Source organism: Lonchura striata, chromosome Z (assembly GCF_046129695.1).
Source record: "Lonchura striata isolate bLonStr1 chromosome Z, bLonStr1.mat, whole genome shotgun sequence".
In the NCBI taxonomy this organism is placed as follows: domain Eukaryota; kingdom Metazoa; phylum Chordata; class Aves; order Passeriformes; family Estrildidae; genus Lonchura; species Lonchura striata.
Window position 1 is genome coordinate 35,008,589 of NC_134642.1, and position 19,022 is coordinate 35,027,610.

The following is a 19,022-nucleotide window of genomic DNA, read 5'->3' on the forward strand; positions in this document are numbered from 1 at the left end:
GTCAAATACTTTTGGTAAAATTTCAGAAGTTTTATTTTCCCTCTCAAGCAATTATTATACTATGCTGATTTTGTACCAGGATACACCAGCCAATCAACTGCACTCCCAAACAGCTATTCAATTGAATGAGTTAGATGATGGGTCATTCAAAAGTATTAGTGCTTAGTATTAGTGTGAGAAGTACTCTACACTGATTCTCCAGCTATGGAGAATATATACCTGCTGTGTATATAGATGCAGTAGTCATGGTTTTTCTAAAAGGTGTAATAGTAGCTGCTTTTTCTGCTTCCAGCTCTGCTACAGTCTTCTGCTTCACTGGTGCTCCCTGAGGAATGTTATTTGGTGGAGGTGCTGGGAAAATCACTTTGCCATCCTGACAAAAGATATTTACAGTTATGCCTAACATGACAGATGCTTAATACTTAGAGAAGCCTTTTCTTCTTAATCAGGCAATTCAGGCAAGTGCTAACATACTACAGCCGTGCCCAGGAGCAGGCTTTTTTTCTGCATCAGCAGAAGTTTGAAAGACATGACCAAATTAATCATACTGGTTTACACATTCTTCAGACAAGATTTGATATTAGTGTCCAAGAGTACCTGGTAAAGAGACACGACAAGGCTCCAGAGCAGAAACAAGAAAAAAGCAAAGAGATAAAATTCCTTAAGTGGAAAACATGTATGCAAAATAAAACTAAGTCTTGGAAATAACAAAATCTGCTACAGATGTGAACTATAATCACAGACTTTCCAGACCTCAGATAGGAACAAAGGATGATATCCCACATTTCTTGTTAATCTTCAAGCCTTTGTAAAGCTATCAGCACTGAGTTGTACACACCACTTCAATGGTCTGGGAGAGCTGAAGTCTATGCCCTGAGGTTTTATTTTATTATTTTCTGATAAAGCTTCAAGCATTTTGCATATTCTAGTTTCAACATTTTTTTTTTATCTTACTGTGAAAGGAACAAGTTGGTTTTTTTCCCCCTTAAAAAAGGAAAAATATTTTTCTGGAAGAATGTTTTGGTCTGGTAAAGCCTCAAATATGTTTTAAGTAGCTATGTTTTTATCACATGAAACACACAAACTTTATCTTTTTCCTATATTTTCATTAGTAAATACATTAGGTTTAACCTTGACAAGAAGACAAGACTAAAAAGAAATAGAAGAATTTTCAGCTGAATAAACACACAATTACCCACACATTCCACCAAGCTACCTCTGAAGTCTGTTGACATGCACTATCTCTGAACACATTTTGAAGAAACAGAAATTATAAATGTTAAGTCTGTACTCACAAATTAAGAATAGAGTATTTACTGGCTTACCTTCATTACTACAGTTCCTCTAACAACATGATCCAGAGTCCCATAGTCAAAGTCATCTTTTGGATCAAAGTAGAAGTTTTCTTTGTCAGGACTAACAGCTTTTAGAAGTTTGATAATATTATTAGAATACAGGGTACTGGCTTGAGTAGCCATTCTGCTAGGCAGATCGGTGTACCCAATGTGTGTAACACCCTAAAAAAAAATCCAAGTAAAACAATAAGGATTTGCACAATCTCTGAAAAAGCATAATTTCTTCCAGTATATCCTTTTGAAATACCTATCCAAACTGTATCACTTATCTCAGTTTATAACCCCAACTAAATTGGCTACCCACAGCTCTGACACTACTAAATCAGGGACAGATCACTTACAATAGCTGCAGAATCCAACATGATCAAATCTACCACCTTAAACTCTATTAGCAACAGGACTTCACAGAGAGAGAGCTTGTCTTCTCCAAATCCTACATTCTCTCAGAACCTAAATTCTTTAAGCAATCAGGTAACAGATTAATCCACCTAATGCTTGGCGTCTTAGTTTTTCTGGAAGACAGGCTCTGGAGACAAGTTTCTGTATACCAGTGGAGTGAAGGGAGCTCCCCCAGAGCTGTGCAAGAGATATGTCTGAGTTGATATGAATGTAAAAATGTAACCTAATATATCCCCACTGCTTAAAGGAACTAAAGGATATCAGGCTTTAGGAAGAAATGGGAAGCTGAGGCTGGAATACACTCTAGGTGTTCAAAAGCAGGCTTGTGTTAAAACACTGCTCCCACAACTTACATAAGCTAAGATACATACATGCTTCCAAAACTCTGGCTTCCTAATACAATGCTCTGGCACAATCCTAATAGTTCTGCTATTTTCCATAACACAAAGCCAGTACACTAAATCCAGGGGTAATACTCCTCTGACTAAAAGTGTTCCATATAAACCCCTCATGCATGTATCTGCTTACTTGTCTTCTACATTCTCTAGTTTCAGGTTTTAAGCAATGACATCAAAAGCCTTAGAAAGCCATAAAGACAAATGCAACATGTGATTCTTTGATATCTACAAACAGAATTCTGCTTATGCCAATGACAACCATGGCAGCGTGTCCCACAGGCAAATAAAGGTATTACATCCTTGCATTACCAAATTACTGCCTAGGAAATCTGCTACTATAAATCTCATCACCCAGATTTCTGTAATTGTTAGCAGACTTCCCATAACTACCAAAAACAAAACCCAAAAGAAAGAAAAGTTCTCAAATGAGAAATGTACACTGGAGCAAAACCAAAGTAGTTCAGTCCAGACCAAAACTGCTTACTTTAAGGAACCAATTTATGCTACATCTTGTTTGGGTTTCAAGTGCTTTGGATACTCTATGGGAGACACACTCTTGTTCCTGAAGATAAAGAAAAGCAAAGCCAGCACCCTCCTGAAGCTGAAATAGTACTGAGTAAGCCAGAGACTTTGTACTGAGGTAAACACTGAAAGTCTGAACCTGCTTAGCTTTGCCTATGACAGGAAGTGTTAACCTCCAGTCGTGGCAGGTGATAAGCAAATCAAAGAACCTATTGCTACTGCTGTGTTTTTTAGATAGACCAAGAAATAGATATCATATCCCACCTTCAACTCAGAAGAGAGAAACACTGGACTTGGAAGTTTAATTAGCAACAATTCCGTAATATCCATTAACAATTGAATTAACATTACACAAAAGTGTTAAGTTTCTTTAGAAATATTCAAATTTATGCATATAAATAGTGACCAAATGCAAATCTAAAGGATTACTTCAGCCCAAAGCAGCTGAAAGACTGCTGAAAATTCAGCTGCTTCTTTTCAGCATATAGTTTACAAAATTCCATGGAAGTTCAGATGAACTGAGAATGAATTGCAGATTAAAATGCTTACCTTATGAACATACATTTCCCCAGGCTTTGTAGTCTCAATATTTCCTCCTGCTTCTGCAGCTAAATCCACAACAACTGAACCCTCCTTCATAGATTCAATCATATCTTTCTTAAACAAGATTGGAGCTTTTTTTCCTGACAAAACAAGGCATAGTAAGTTAAACAAAATACAGCTTTCTATCTGTTGAACTTAGGAGAAGACTTCTCCTCTTCGCTTTACATATAAGCTTTAATTTTGTAAGTAAAATTTTCAAGTAATTGGTACCTATGATTAAAAAACCACAAAAGTTTTTTATAAAGACAGAAGAAGTGCTAGAACATCCTGCTCCAAAATCTTAGAAGTTATGCATAGTAGTCTACTAAAGATTAAGTCCAATTCTGCCAGCAAATCGACAATCTTAATATCTAATCTTACAATTCCAGCCATAAGGAAAAAAAAAAGCCACCACATTGCAAGCTATTAAAATACAAACATTGTGCAACACGAAGCACTAAAATCTAAGCGCTATCTTATTATGTTTCAATTAAAAAGGACAGTTCCATTTCAATCAGACTTTTTTTGTTTCAGTACATAAGTTGTATAGCAGAGATAGCAGTGATGCAATAGATACGCAAGAGAATTATATATTCTCACTTTATTACTAAATACTCATTTTTAGTAAGAAAAACATGACAGTATTTGATCCATACTGATAGTCTTTGAAAACAAAAGTTACTTAAAAAAGGGCTCACTTTAAAACCAGGCCTTTATCACAGAAGTGAGGCATGTGCTCACCAGATGTAATTCATTAATTATGTTTTCATGTAGATGCAACCTCAAAATATGACAACTTACCTAGAAGAAAGCAAATTAGCATTTTCCACATAAAACATACCTGGAATAAGTGCTGTAGTGATGATAATGTCAACATCTTGGCACTGTTTGGCAAAGAGTTTCATTTCAGCTTCAATAAATTCTTTGGACATTTCTTTAGCATAACCACCTTGTCCCTCTCCAGATTCCTTTAAGTCTACTTCCAAAGGCTCAGCACCAAGAGACTTGAACTGTTCCAGGGCTGCAGCTCTAGAAAAAGAAAATTGTGAGAGAAAAATCACAACTTTAAAAATGCATCATGACTTTACTAGTGGTTTTAGTAGCAATCTTCAGACAAGAGATGTAAAACTTACTCTAGTATTAAGGAGACCATAACAAAAGTCTACAGCTTTCTGTATTTAGTGCAAAAAAATAATTGTATTGACAAGTTTAGGTTCCAGTCAGATTTGAATAAGGAATGAAGGCAATCTATGGTTTCCTGTATAGTCAGTAGAGTTGCTTCAAGAAAAACCTCAAAGACAAGGCTTCGTTGATTAACTCTCCTCATGCATTTCCGTTGGTAAACCCACAGCCCAAACTAAGGTGCCTAAAATGGAAGATAAGCACAGAACCCGTGACCTTGTCTTTAAACAGTGAGATGGGAAGTACTAGTAAGTCTTATTTTCACGGGGAAAACTACCAGGGGGTGGGTGTTTGTGGCTTGTTAATATTCTGTAATTTACTTTGCATCATATGACATCACATTAAACAAAGAGACTAAATTTCAGTGTTAGGTGAACAGCAACAACATAAAGAGAATTAAACATAAATGTTCTCAAATAATCTCAAGATAAAGGTATCTAGTGTGCTTAAGAAAGGAATTAAAATTAAAATGGAAAAGTTTTAGACAGATTTTTTAAATAATAAAAAATTAAGGACTAATGATGGCATAAAAATGGTAGGAAGTGAATTATGACTCAGTGTAGTACAAATTATTTCACTCTAATACAACCATAAACAACTTATTCTTCAAGTAATTTTAGATTGATATTACAATTTTCACACCATTACCTAGTATCAAATCCACGAACCACTGCACCCATTGATTTTGCTGCTCCTGCAGAAGCCAGGCCAGCAACCCCTCCTCCAATGATCAGCACCTAAAATGATAAATCTCATTAGCCAGACATTTAAACAAGATACCTTAGGATAAAACCAAATAAAACCAAATTTAATTGGGCAGAGTTGCCCCATACATCCAACAGTTTAAAAGCTGTACCTCCTAATTACATATATTTAAGAGCCAACTCTTCTGTAGCTGACAGTTTATCTAAGTAAACACATGTTTTCTCCTTGATTTATCTTCCTTTTTCTTCCCTAATTCTACTTTCATTTCTCTTCACCCCAATCCATCTGTAATTCCAATCAAGTAAATTGTTTCCATTGCATTCCTCAATGCACCAGAAATACCAGAAATATCAATGCACCAGAAATATCTCTGAATTTTCTTAACTGCTTCCTTACCTTCTCCTATTTTGGAAAGAAAACATAAATCCAACTCCTTATAGCTAATCTGATGTTTAAAACTAAGCAAACTTAAATAAAACTCAAATTATTCTATTATTACCAGAACAGATGTGAACAAAAGGCTCCATGAGAATAATTACACTGATTGCTGAAGTCTCTATAAACAGCCCAAAGGCAGGAAAAAAGCCTTTTAACATAGTTTCAGCAACAACTACCTTTGCTCAGAAATTCACATATTCTTTTGCCACACAGTGTGTTTAATTGCACATACCTTTGCTGGAGGAACTTTACCAGCAGCTGTGATTTGACCCGTGAAAAATCGACCGAAGTGATTTGCTGCCAGGACCACAGCCTTGTAACTGTCAATCAAGGATGAACACACATCAGTGTTTTCTCTAATTCAGTAAACTCCATTAATTACATCAATCTAAAAGGTGAATATTTGACCAGAATATGCGCAGGATAAAGCAAGCTTAGTATTTTATCATTGAACACAATTTAATAGTCTTTATTCATATTTCTATGGAGATGTCTGACAATATTTGATCTTTTGTAACTGCCATGGCAATTGCATTCACACTGAGTGTTCTCTGGGTTAGTTAGCTCTTAACAACACCGGATCTCCATGACAGACAATCTGTATTCAAGATAAGTTAGATCAGAGCAAAAAGGTAGTAGACAAAATAGTCAAGGAATTAAAAGAATTGTGTCAAATTTTATTTATTTTAAAAGCATTGCTCTGATCTGCTGTAAAACTAACCATAAAATACTTTAACACCACCCTGCTTGAAACAGTTCTATGAAAATCGAGATGTAGAATAATTTTAAATATACCTAATATCAAAGCACATAATTTTAAACCAGATATACTTAATTAAGCCAAAAAAAAAAATCATACCCAGCAATATTGGCCATGGAGCTAAGTGCATCGTATCCCTGAGCAATGGTGACTCGTGGAACCTGATCCATAGCCAAGACAGTAGCTTTTTTTTCTGCAAGTTTTTTCAGGAGGTCTGGATTTTGTGCTGGGTAGATAAAACTAATCAGGGTTGCTGCTGTCTTGAAAAGATCTACCTCATGTACACCTAGAGATGAGTTATATATAGGAGCTCTCACCTGAAAAAAGACAAAAGTTTCCAAGTTAATCAGAGGAGAGAAACCAGAACACATTCCGCTTCCTTTCTCTCAGGTTGCATTCTGTTCATTCCCATCCAAAAGGTATGGAAAGAAGAATGTATATCAAAGACTATTTACACAACTGAACTGAGTAACTGCACTTCTCAGCTGCAGTCCACATCATGGAATTAGCTCTAGGTGGATTGGTGATAGGGCAAAAACTGTCAGCGCACACCTTCACAAATATCTGATGACTTCCAACTAGCAGTCACTTGCTTTTACAACAGACAGCTACCCTCAAACCCAAAATTTTTAAGCAAAATGATTACTTAACAGATATGACAATTAAGCTCTACAAAATAAAAATCACTAATGAGGTTATAGTGCATGACTACATACAGAGCATTTCATGCCAGATGTCCAGCAGACACTGATCTTCATCTATATTCACTTCTGAGTTTCTCACTTTTCTCCAAACAGAAACCTACTTAAAAGAGTGGTTCACAAAGCAGCTCATAGAAATTCTGTGTTCAATGCTGATAGGATAATTTTAAACAGAGCAATTGAATGAAGCCTCAATAAGGTAAAGGTCTTTTTTTTTTCCTTTCAGGACTCTGCACAACTTAATACCTCTCAAGTAAGAGTGTTTTTAAATCTTTTTTTAAATTTTTAAACACATCTTTGCTGTGGAATTCAGAGAAGGTACACAATAATATTTTCTAAATCCCAACCACTCTATTTAAAGAGTAACTAGAGTTATATGTTACCAATTTTGAATAAAAGATTTCTTAGAGTAGGGATCTCATCTGATTAGATTCCAGAACTAGTCTACCTCACTCTAGAAAACACAACAACTCTTAGTTAAAAACTCGCTAGAGATACTATCCACATTTTTTTCAATACTGTAATTTATTTTTTTAGGGTACCTAATGTACTTTTTTGTAGTGTAGCTTTCTTTTAGTGAGCTATTAAAAAAAAAAAACAACAAAACTTGAATCAGAAATCAAAATGAAAAACACTAATTTAAAGGACCTTGCTTACTGAACTTTCCGCAGATTATCAGAAAAAAATTACCTATACATTTCTCCAAAAACAATGTAATAGGAAATATACTAATAAAGCAATTACTTTCACAATCAAATCAGAAGCCAGGGCTTCCTTCGTCCCCTGGATCTTTGCTCCAACTTCTCTGTAATGGTCATCGGAAAATTTAGAAGCTTCTCCAGCACCAGATTCCACCACAACACTGAAGCCTTGCTTAACCAAGGCTTGAACTCCAGCTGGCGACAGAGCCACTCTCTTCTCATTTTCAAATATCTCCTTGGGGACACCCACAGTCAGTTGTTTATAAGGAATTCCTGTAAGAGTGGCAGATAAGACAGATTAGTTGTACTAAACATTAATTAACTGGCATAACGGACACTCTTCACTGTTGTACAGATACATGCAGACACATGTCAGAGTTAGCAATTTTCCCTCCTAAGGGAGGAGGAAGCAGAATGCTATTTTCTAGGAACATCATTTACATTTCCTTAAATTACACCATCTTCCTAGAGATCCATGTTCTCTCAGCGATCAGCAGGTGAGCACAATCAGCCACACAAGCAGTAACAAGTGTTTGGTGCAGTTCATACTCATTGTTGTTACACAGTTCTAATTTTGTAACTGGCATTCTGATTTACACAATACCTGGTGTACTGGTGTTAAAACATTCTGCCTCAGGACAGAATTTAAATCACTTTCTAGTCACTTCCAGGTTATTGTGAAGAAAGAAATAAATGAGCTTGAACAGTGGAACTGCATTTTAACTGAATATGTTTGTAATACATTACAAATTATGCCAAATCACTGTTATTGAATGCTACATGCACACCACAAAGTACACTGAAAGGCATAACTACATCAATAAGCTACTCTAAGAGCTGCCAAAGAAATGAAAAATGTGAATTCAGAAGTAGTTGAAACAGAATATCCAGCTACTAGTTTCTTCAAAAATATTTCTCTTCAGAGTTATTCCTTTTTCTTAACTTGTTAAAAGTTCCACTAAGTAACACCATGAAACTGCTGAAGCTGAAATTTATGTTTTAGTTAAAGTTTTCAAATTACAAACATCTAACCTTATTGAGTACCATCTGGGGGCTTTCAGTCTCATATCTGGGAGGTAAACTTCTCTGATCCAAACAAGTGTTCAAATACATTATTTATGAATATACAGGCTCAAGCAGAATAATCATACAAAAAAAACTATTACATTGCTTCAATTACACTGATAGCATGCAGTCCAACACAGAGGCTGAATCCTATACCAGATTTCACTGACATCTATCCAGAATTTAAACCTGGATTGTGACATTACTATGCATGACATTCACAACACATAAATATTAATGAACTATAATTTGAGCAGTCTAAGCAGCCACTCATATTAATGATCAAGCAACAACAGCAACAACAAAAACCCCACCAAAGAAACTCCAAACCTAAAGAAAGGGGAGAAAATGGATGAGAGGTTTGTTTAAAATCACAAATCTCTTTGAAATTGTCCAACAACACTATGCATGGTGCTACAAAAAAATTGTACCAGGCAAAGAACATAAATTTTAGGAAAGTCTCCTTTTGAATTTCAGATAGAAACAAGAAAAAAAAAACAAAAATAAACAAAAAAAAAAAAAAACTAAAAACATACTACAATAGAAGAGCATTGAGGAACTAAATTTAGATTTAAAATATCAAAATTATTTATCTGTGAAATTGAACCTGGACTGCAATGTGCCTCAAGTTGACAATCTGAAAATGTTTTTCGTTAGAAATTTTCAAGGTATTGTCAACTTACTATGTTCTGAAAAAACAGTACAGAGTTGCTAAAACTGGTACTTAAATACCTACTTATACTTCTCAGCCTACTAACACATAAAAAAAAAAAATAACACATCCAACAAGACAGAATGAAAGCTCACCATACAAAAAAGTTCATTACTTCTAATTGCTGCAGCAGGGGCGGTTTTACTGAGACACAGGTGCTTCAGGTTGGATACCAGGAAGAACTTCTTCACTGAAAGGATGGTTAAGCACCGGAATGTGTTGCTAAAGGGAAGTGGTCAAGTCACCATCCCTGGAAGTGCTCAGGAAATGACTGGATGTGGCACTTAGTGCTATGGCTTAATTGACAAAAGGGTTTTCAGTCAAAGGTTGGACTTGATCTTAGGGGTCTTCTCCAAACTCAATGATTCTATGATTCTAATTACTTCTACTTTTTTTTTTTTTAGCTTTGCCTTTGGAATTTGACTAGTAAAATAGTAACGAATAGTTTGAAGACAGAAGTATTTTGATGTTTTTTTATGTTGGAGAACATTTTAAAAATTTTAATCACAAGACAACACTCCAATTCAGAAAAACATACATTCATAGAACATAAAGTCGAAACAGAAGCAAAAATGCACATCTAAAACAACAGACCCACAAAGGTAACAGAACTTTGCAATGGTTTGTTCCGCCAGCATACACTAAATCTAAACATCACCGTGCAGCTCAGGCCATACCCACCACAACAGCACTGAACATTGTTACCAGCTGTGGTAACTTGCTGTCACTCAAATTACCCTTCTCATTTGAAGAGACTTTTCTCCTCATCTCTTCAAATTACTACACAATAAAGTCCTGCTTCTGATTTTCACTAAATCAACTTGGTGGAAATGAGCTCTCTTGTCTTTTAGAAGCAGGAATGAAACCTAGAAGATTGAAATTTGTTAGGACAACAGAGACCGATCAGAATTTCAGAGAGGAAGTAGCTCTAGGGTAGGATAGGATGTAAAACACTTTTCAAAAAGCACTAAGAAAAGTTAAGAACTAAAGTCCTACCTTCCCTTTCTCATTTTGGCAGTTTTTGTAGGACAAAAATACCAAAGGGGAAGAAAGGAGGGAGAAGTATTGCAGAAAATAGGGGAAAGGAAAAACAAGAGGAAAATTGGGAGGAAAATAGGGAGGGGAAAGAAGGAGAAAACAGGGGAAGGAATAAATTATAGCATAAAGGAAATAGATAACTGCAAATTTAAAGGCACAAAAACATTTGGCTAAAGCTTTTCTTTTTCTCAAGCAAATATTTTTGCTCCTAAAGCTCAAATGGGAAAAGATGCTTCTAATTTCCTTTCGCTAATTTGCTTCTGTGTGGAGTATCAGAATAGAAGCGTAAATGGCTAGGAGTAAAAAAACAGAAATATACATTCACTAGATGCCAGGTATGTTTCCTCATTCCTCACCTGTTCTTTATTGGTACATCTTGCATGCAATAAAAATTAGTACAACTTTTTCAAATAGCAAGTATTTGCACCTCATTTAGTAAACAGAATGATCACAGACCAGCACTGAGGAACATGATCTTCTCCAGAGCTTTGGGAGATCAAATTCAAGATAAATATTCAACAAGTCTCATTTGTCTCACCTACTTTTCTTCTCTGTCCCACTACCAGAACTCCAGCAATCCATAAATACAAAAGCAAATTAATACATAAGCAAACTGTCAGTTTGCCAGGTTTTAGCCAGAGGACATTTTTTAAGTAGACTGCCCTGAGCTTCCACATGATTCAGCACCAAAATGGAGCAGATATTTACAGCTCAAAAACAAAGATCTATCTTAAAACTGCAGTACAGGTCTTGGGGAGAAAAGGTTAAAAAGCAGGACACTGGCACAGAGGATTGCAAAGCTCCCTTTCAGCTGGAAATAACTCTTGATAAGCCTATGTGAACAGCAGGTCTGTCATGATTTACTGGTGCCTGTGTCTCCACTTGTTTTCCTCTGCCTGCTTATTTTCCTCTGCCCGGGTGCTGCTTCAGCAACACCTCGTTAGTGAAGTAATGGATTCTAGACGCAACTTTGTGACTGTCCTACCTGTCTGTGCTGACATGCATACCAGTGTATGATCAATACTCTACCTGGTGGAAGTTTTGTAATTAACACAAATTTGGTTTGCTGGATTCAGCAATTCCATCTAAGTCAATAGTTTTGAAAGGCTGAAATCTCAGATTATAAACTTAGGACCTTGGTTTAGGTTTTATTTTGAGGAAGCTCATGCTATCGCTGCCAGGGGTTTAAAGTTATATGAGAGTGTGAAGCCTACAAGTTGTCCCTCTAATCCTTCATGCCAGATAATCTCTTTAAGTACTGCCTTGAGTATGATTTAGTGACTTACTACTTTACAACATCATGGACATCTTCCAAATACTGAGTGATATACACACGCCTGAAGCATCTTTTTGACTTGTGAAGTTTTTTAATATATTGAGTAGAAGGTACACAGTACTTAGATTCTGACACTATCAGAAGTAGACTCATTAAATTTCATAGGTCTTAGAATGGAATATACATTCCATTGAAACCCTCTGGCATATACATAACTTAGAACCTCTAAAAACTATGAAGAAGCCACTCTCTCATTCCCTTACCACAATCCTAACTGTGTAATATTCAAACTTCAAGTAAACAAAACTATAATTGTGACTTTCTCCATGTAACTTCTATATACAAGAATCTTAGAGAAGATTCTAAGTCAAAACTATAGCAGAAAATACAGTTTTTTGATGTCCTTAACCTGACTTTTGAGAAGTAGTCTGCAACAAAACAGTATCAACCAATAGGAACTGACTTAAGGAAAAGATAAAGGAGAAGTTTTGACTATATGCCATTGTGTTCTGAGATTGAAAACAGGATGCCTATTTTTTATGTTTCTCTAATAACCTTTAAACAAACCATCTCACCTGTTCTGAAGATGAGGACATATTCCGAAGAACAGCAATATGATGTTGGCAAAAAGAAAACAAATGGTACAGAAGATTAAATGAACACCCAATCCCTCCTATTACATAAATAAGGAATTTTAAAAAATAAAACTGAAATTAAAGGATAATATTTCTTGTTTATAAATAAAATAAAGCTTATTTTTAATTAGAGAACTAATTAAAAATGAACTGTTATAGGTTTAGGAAAAAAAAACAGGAAATTTTAAGAAATAAGCCTCAAAATAAAAAGGATATTTAAAATTCCAAAATAGAGAGGGGTAAAAGTCACAGAGCTATAGGACAAACTAATCTGGAACTATACTGGGAAGCTCAGTCAGTCACTCCATTTGCACCTTCCCAGGGCTTCAGAAAGTTTTGTACCTGTTTCTGAAGTAGCTGGTCCTACTACTACTGGCACAGATCATAGGAATACTTGTTTACACCTGTATGAAAGTTCCTATGTTTCTATTAAGCAAGTAGCAGCATAATAGCTGGCAGTAAGAAAATTATCCATGCTCCAAGTTCACTTTTCAGCTGACTCCGTATCCCATATTTCTTGTCCTCAAGCAGCAGTTATGTTCTTGTTCATATCATAGCCTGGAGTGAAAGCTAACCTTTCCTAACAAGGAAAGTAGTAACTATGGCCTTCAGAAGAATCACTGTGACACTAGTCTTTTCAGAAAACTTCCTCTTCTTAGTAATGCAGCGATTTTGCCAAGTGTTACAAAAATCAAAGCTAATTTCTGAAAGACTAAAATACAGTTACTTTGAATTTGTTACATTTTGATTCAAGAGCGCTTAAAAAATAAATATAAGAAATAGCCCTGCTTCTAATTTGTCAATAAATTTCTGTTTTCTCCTTGATTTGTCCTCTACTGAATGACAAATCACATGTTACTAAAGCCTACTACAAGGACAGCTTAATTATCAACCAAAAGACTACCAAACTTGTAATTCTCCATATTAAATAACTGCATTTCACGAATACTAGTAGTCCTTAAATAAAGACTTACAACAGATTTGACAGGGCAGCACTGAGCATTTAAACATATGACACTAATCAGAATTCTCCATCCTTGTGGGAAAAGTTTTCAAAAGTTATTCTTAAAAATGAGAAAATTCACACATACACAGAGTAGCATACCAGTTTCAATAAAACAAGAGATTATTTAGGTTTTTGATTAAATTTGTGGTCAAAGCCAAATACAAAATTGATTCCAAACTCGAACAAGGACACTTACCTGGGATATTTGAGAAAGAACTTTGTACCTAGTTTCTTATGTTCCAGTTTATCCTCCCAGCCAAGGGACAATCTGCCATATGAAGACTGACAGATGTCTCTTTCATTCAGATATTTAACATGGGAAAAAAGTTGAGAACATCTCAAATCTATCAAAATAATTCTGGTTTCAGCACACAATTGTGCTACAGATTTACCCTCATGACATTTCTTCAGAAGTTCCAAAATCTTCAGTCACCAAGATGAAAGGACCACAAAATGCACCATTCATTGTTAGTACTGCCACAAATTCTACACAACATAGCTCTGAGCTACTATATGCTACTTATGTATCCCATGTTTTCATAATCAGATACTTCTGTTTCCCCCAGCACTAATTTCCTTATACTCTCAAGTACCTAATGCAGTTACCTACTGTTTACATTTGGAAGAACCAAATATCATGTGTGCAACCAGTCCAACTCTCCACAATAATCTTCTGCAGACGATGATCCTGCATCTGCACAGAAGCAGGGTATCTAAATTCCGAGGGAGACATGAGCCATGCAGTAATAATGGTCAAAAATAGCATTAAACCTGCATTAGGTATTCTTCAGTCTCCCTTTCAACTGTCAGGTTATATACAGTATAGAACAGAGAAAAAAATTGTCAGTTCTGATCTTCACATACCAGGTTCATACTAGAAACTGGAAACAAGGGTGCCCCCTTTCCCAGGTTCTTTTTCCTGAAAATACCTGAATTTGTCCACTATCTGCTGAAATGCAATTTGTGCAAATACACTAACAAACCCTTCACATGAAGACACAGATCAAAGTTTTTCAAAGCGATGCAATGTAAGTATTTCCTAAAAAAAGTTAAGAGATTTTTTTTTAGGATGGGATAATAATGTCTACATATGTTAGCATATGCTGTCTTTGCGAGGTCTGTATTTTCTCTCACATGCACACAAAGAGCTGCACTACCAAAACAAATGGGGAACTCGGGAATTTAACTAAGAAAAGCATTTATTTAAATACTTCCTTCAAGCAAGGGAAGAATTAGCAGGAGATCAAATCCTCTAACCACAAAAACTATGTGGATCTAAAGTATTCATAATAAACACAAACACCTTCTGCATAAGTCCTATAAAGCCAGTCTAAAATTGTGCTGCAACTGACTAAAGTACACTGTTGACATGCTTTAAGTGTTCTTTCTATTTTAAGTCTTTTCTGTACTAATGCAGATCTGAAAAAAAGGAAAAAAAAAAAAAAAAAGAAACCATTTAAATTAATGTTTAAAATAAAGGACTGCTTACAGTACTTTAATCAATTTACCTGGCTTTGGAGCTGCCTGAGACCCAAGCACCTGGTGGGTTCTAAACATTCGCAAGCCCAGCACTTTCGTGGCACGTGCCTTTGGTGGGAACACATTGCCAAAAACAGGAGCCGAGCATCCACTCACAGCAACACGCAGAAGGCTCGCCATTGCACCCAGACCTCACAACAAATTCCTTGCCACGTATGGAACCCCTACAGCAAATGTGAAAACAAATCAAGAGTTATTAATGGCACTGGACAGAAGGCATGTAAACGCTGCAGGTTTAGAACCAGTCAACTGCCAGTAGCCACGAGACAATCATTCCTCACCGCCTTTATCTCTCAGGCTAGAAAAAGAACTTTTTTTTTTCCCAAATTAAGTAAGACAGCTCTTAACCAAAGCAACTGGCGTGACCAGCCGAACTGGGGATCGCATTTCTGCGACTCAGGGCCATTTTCCCTTTACACCGTTGCTTTAAAACGGTAACTGTGGTATGGGAAAACCGCGGAGCCCCAAAGCACCAAACAAAGGACTCCAATCCGTGACACAGCTTCCTCGGGAGTCACCCTGGGTGGGAGACAGCTTGCAGGCGCCCAGGAGGCTCAGCAGAGCACTCGGGGCGGGACACGCTGGGAAGCGGGCAGGGAAGCCGGGAATGTGCTCTTCGCCCGGGATCCCGCCGGGCCCCCGCGGCAGCGGCCCCTTCTCTCTCCTGTCGCTATTTACAGCCCGAATGACCTTGGGCGGGCGGCTCGTCCCCTGCTATGCACTGTCCCCGCTCGGGGCACCCCGCAGCCACCACCTCCCCGCTCCCCGCTCCCGCGGGCCCCTGCTCAGGCCACCTGCCCCTCCCGCACGCCCGTCCCGCCACGCTCCCTGCCTCTCCCTCCCTGCCCCCCGGCAGCGTGGCACCGCTGTCTTCTCCCCACCAGCGGTTGCCCCCACACGCACCAGGAGAACGAGGCGGTGCCGGCGCAGCCCCTCAGGACGCGGCGCATACGCCCCGCGCGGAGCCCCGCACACGCTCCTCCCTCAGCTCCGCACAGAGCCGCGCTCCCCGGGCGTCCGCGGGGAGCTCGGCACGCAGCCCCGCACGGCACCGCCGCAGCCCCGCACGGCACCGCCGCCGCGGCTCCGACCGACCTTGGGGCGGGGCTGGCGGGCCCGCGCCGCCAACCCGGAAGGACTGAGGGGCGCGCGGGGGTCGGGCGGCCGCGTCACGCGGCGTCTGAGGGGCGGTGGCGGCGCCGCCGCGTCCTGGCCGAGCCCGCGGCGGCGGAGAGCGGCATAACCGCGCCGAGATCACCGCGCCGAGATCACCGCGCCGAGATCACCGCGCCGAGCTGCCGTGGCTGGCCGCGGCGGGGAGGCGGTGGTCGGGGCTGCGGAGGGGACGTGCCGAAACGCGCGTGTTGGACGTGGGGCTAACGCCATTGCACGTAAGTGGTGTCCTCTTCGTTATTGGTACTTCTTAAAATGCGTGATAAAGCAGCCAGGTGTCGGAGTGGTAGGCGCAGTACGGGAACAGAAAATGGGGAGCTGTGTCCACTTTGGACATAAGGAGGAATTTCCTCACAGAAAGTGTGAATAGATGCTGGGATGGGCTGCCCGGGGAGGTGGTGCAGTCACCGTCCTGGGGGTGTTGAAGGAAAGGCTGGACGTGGCACTCAGTGCCATGGTCTGGTTGTCGTGCTCATAGGCTGGACTCGATGATCTCAGCGGTATTTTCCAACTTAATCGATTCTGCGCTCCTATGATTCTATAGCTGTTGAAATAATACATGGCTGGGTGAAGAGCACATGGGGTTGGAGAGGCAGTTCCAGAGGACAGCCAGCCACACTGCCCATTGCCTCCATACGCTGTCTTCACACAGTCCTGCATATGTTGTCTTACTTCACGCGATCTGTGGGTTCCATGTATGAGGCGTATTTTGGTTTGGGTTTTTTATTTTATTTTTTTTTAGATTACTTAAGTCTGTGTAGTTACTCATGAAAACTGCATTTTGCTGGAGATGTCACATAGCCTCCAGACTTGTAAATGGTGACTTAGCAGGTAAAGTTAAGCACTGAAAACATGAGAGTTATCCTGAAAATAATTAATAGGCTTCTCTACTACTAAATGTTCATTACTGTGCTTTTAAATAAGCTTGTGTGAAATCTGTAGAACTTTAGAGCTACAGATTATGCCTGTGCTTTATGTTTTGGGCTCAATAACCATTGACTCCTACAACAGAATGCCTCATCAGTATGGTAGCGATTGGAATAATTCTAACTATTAACAAAAATTACACTTCAAAAGCTAGAACCAGCCCTCTCCCTTTTTTTTTCCTAATTAGAAATATGTTATCAGCATTTAAAAAGAAATAGAGCAAATGCCTATTTTCTGTAAAAATGCCTCTGTTCTGAGTAGTGATAAGGTTACAGTGTATGGCTTCTTGGCACCAGGCACTGAAGGTGTGTGTGGGTTTGGTTTCTGAGCTGAGTTTTAGATTTGAGGTAAGACACTTAGGACAAAGCAGGGGTCTCCTAGTGGCTGCCTAGGAGTGTTCATAATTGTATTTGGTGAAAGTTTCAATCCAGTCATTGGGTGCTTATGTTAGGTCTGCCTAGTTTAGTGATCTCTGGGGTTCTGCTGTGTGGTCTCAGAGGCTTGAAGTAATTCACAGGACTTCAGCTACTCAGGTCAAAACCTTCTAAGCATAATGTTAAGCAGTCTAAAGGGGTGTACTCTTGTATGTAGTACTTGGGGCTTGTTATTTTGGAATTAACCACCTGATTATTTTTCTTTATTTTGTTTTAGGCACCTACACTGGGGAGAGGAAATTGGGTTCCCAACCAAACTCACCTGTGCTCATGCAAGCTTAAGTAGTGCATCTGTAAGAAAAAATATGGATTTGGGATCACATTCCACTTTAAACGGTAAGTAGTTGCCAAATGGTTATTTAATTAATATAATATAAAATGTCTGCTAATGCTAAGTGTAAAGAACTCACATTTATGTCCAAAGGTGAAAACTTGTCTTGTTCAATAACTTAAGGCATTCAGTTCCTCTTAGAGGCAAAGCATAAAGAGTGAGATTTGCTAACTTCAAAGATTGGCATATTCAAAAGTGATCCCATTATATAATGGTGGAGAACTTCATTTTTCATCTTCACATTAATGTAAGGTTTTCATTCTCCTCCCGGTAAGCCAAAGTCTAACAGATGTGGACAGAGGTCATAATATAGGCATTAAAACCGGAGCTGATATAAGAAAAGAACAATGAATATTTTAAATGTAGACATTTAGGAGCTAGTTTTTGATCTTTAAAGAATTGGTAATACTACTGAAATTAGTTTTGACAATGGTTTACACAAGTGAAATATTATATATTTTTTTACAACTCATTCAAAACATCCTGCATCAGCTCACATTCAGTTGCAGAGTATAGATTTATTAGTTTACCATTCTATATTTCTAGAAGGGTTGCCTAGGAACAGTTTCCCCAGGAGCCTCATTAATTTTAACTTATGACACCTTTAATGTCTGGCCACCTTTTTATCTTGCCAAAAATCAGTCCAATTCATGCTTTGGGGAGCTAACAAATATTTTATACCCTACCCCTCCCCTGTTAATATTTGAAAATGGTAGCATGTAATAATAAACCCAACAGAAACTTGACTTCTAAAGGCATCATTTTACAATCCAATTGGATTTTTTTTAAATACAAGACAACACTATTCTGATATTTTTCATAATGTTTCATACATACTTGCTTATTTTTTTTCACCCCTTCATGAGCAGTAAATGGAGCTGGACCCAGTGCCACACAATCTTTTGATTTTTCCTGTGGCAGGAACAAGTGGCAAGGTCAGCACAGACCAGACTGTTCAGGGAGACAAAGCATAAACTCCCTAGCATGATCAGCTGAGATGTATTTGTGGCACACCAGATTACACTTGCCCTCCTCTTCTTGAAAGCTGATTGTGATACAGAGTTTGCAAAACAATGAGAGCAAGACTTTGGACTGAAACTGAAGAGTAGATTAATTGAATTGTAAATGGACATGTGAGTTGAA

General features: G+C 38.3%; 3 protein-coding genes across 3 annotated transcripts in view; 2 read left to right on the forward strand and 1 right to left on the reverse strand.

Annotated features, from left to right (window-relative positions):
- Positions 1 to 16,104, reverse strand: part of NNT (nicotinamide nucleotide transhydrogenase) — a 46,296-nt gene extending 30,192 nt beyond the window's left edge. The window contains exons 1-10 of the mRNA XM_021553866.3: positions 15,918 to 16,104; positions 14,984 to 15,178; positions 7,787 to 8,016; positions 6,441 to 6,658; positions 5,814 to 5,901; positions 5,087 to 5,175; positions 4,098 to 4,285; positions 3,224 to 3,357; positions 1,326 to 1,517; positions 220 to 373 (exon numbers count right to left, since the gene is read on the reverse strand). Of these exons, the coding sequence (XP_021409541.2) occupies positions 220 to 373; positions 1,326 to 1,517; positions 3,224 to 3,357; positions 4,098 to 4,285; positions 5,087 to 5,175; positions 5,814 to 5,901; positions 6,441 to 6,658; positions 7,787 to 8,016; positions 14,984 to 15,134 (1,444 nt within the window). The 5' untranslated portion in view covers positions 15,135 to 15,178; positions 15,918 to 16,104. The remainder of the gene's footprint in view (positions 1 to 219; positions 374 to 1,325; positions 1,518 to 3,223; positions 3,358 to 4,097; positions 4,286 to 5,086; positions 5,176 to 5,813; positions 5,902 to 6,440; positions 6,659 to 7,786; positions 8,017 to 14,983; positions 15,179 to 15,917) is intronic.
- Positions 1 to 19,022, forward strand: part of FGF10 (fibroblast growth factor 10) — a 525,855-nt gene that overhangs the window by 242,773 nt on the left and 264,060 nt on the right. The gene's annotated exons all lie outside the window — the stretch shown is intronic.
- PAIP1 (poly(A) binding protein interacting protein 1) overlaps positions 16,186 to 19,022 on the forward strand; it is a 30,164-nt gene continuing 27,327 nt past the window's right edge. The window contains exons 1-2 of the mRNA XM_021553857.3: positions 16,186 to 16,405; positions 17,766 to 17,884. Coding sequence (XP_021409532.1) covers positions 17,854 to 17,884 — 31 coding nt within the window. The 5' untranslated portion in view covers positions 16,186 to 16,405; positions 17,766 to 17,853. The remainder of the gene's footprint in view (positions 16,406 to 17,765; positions 17,885 to 19,022) is intronic.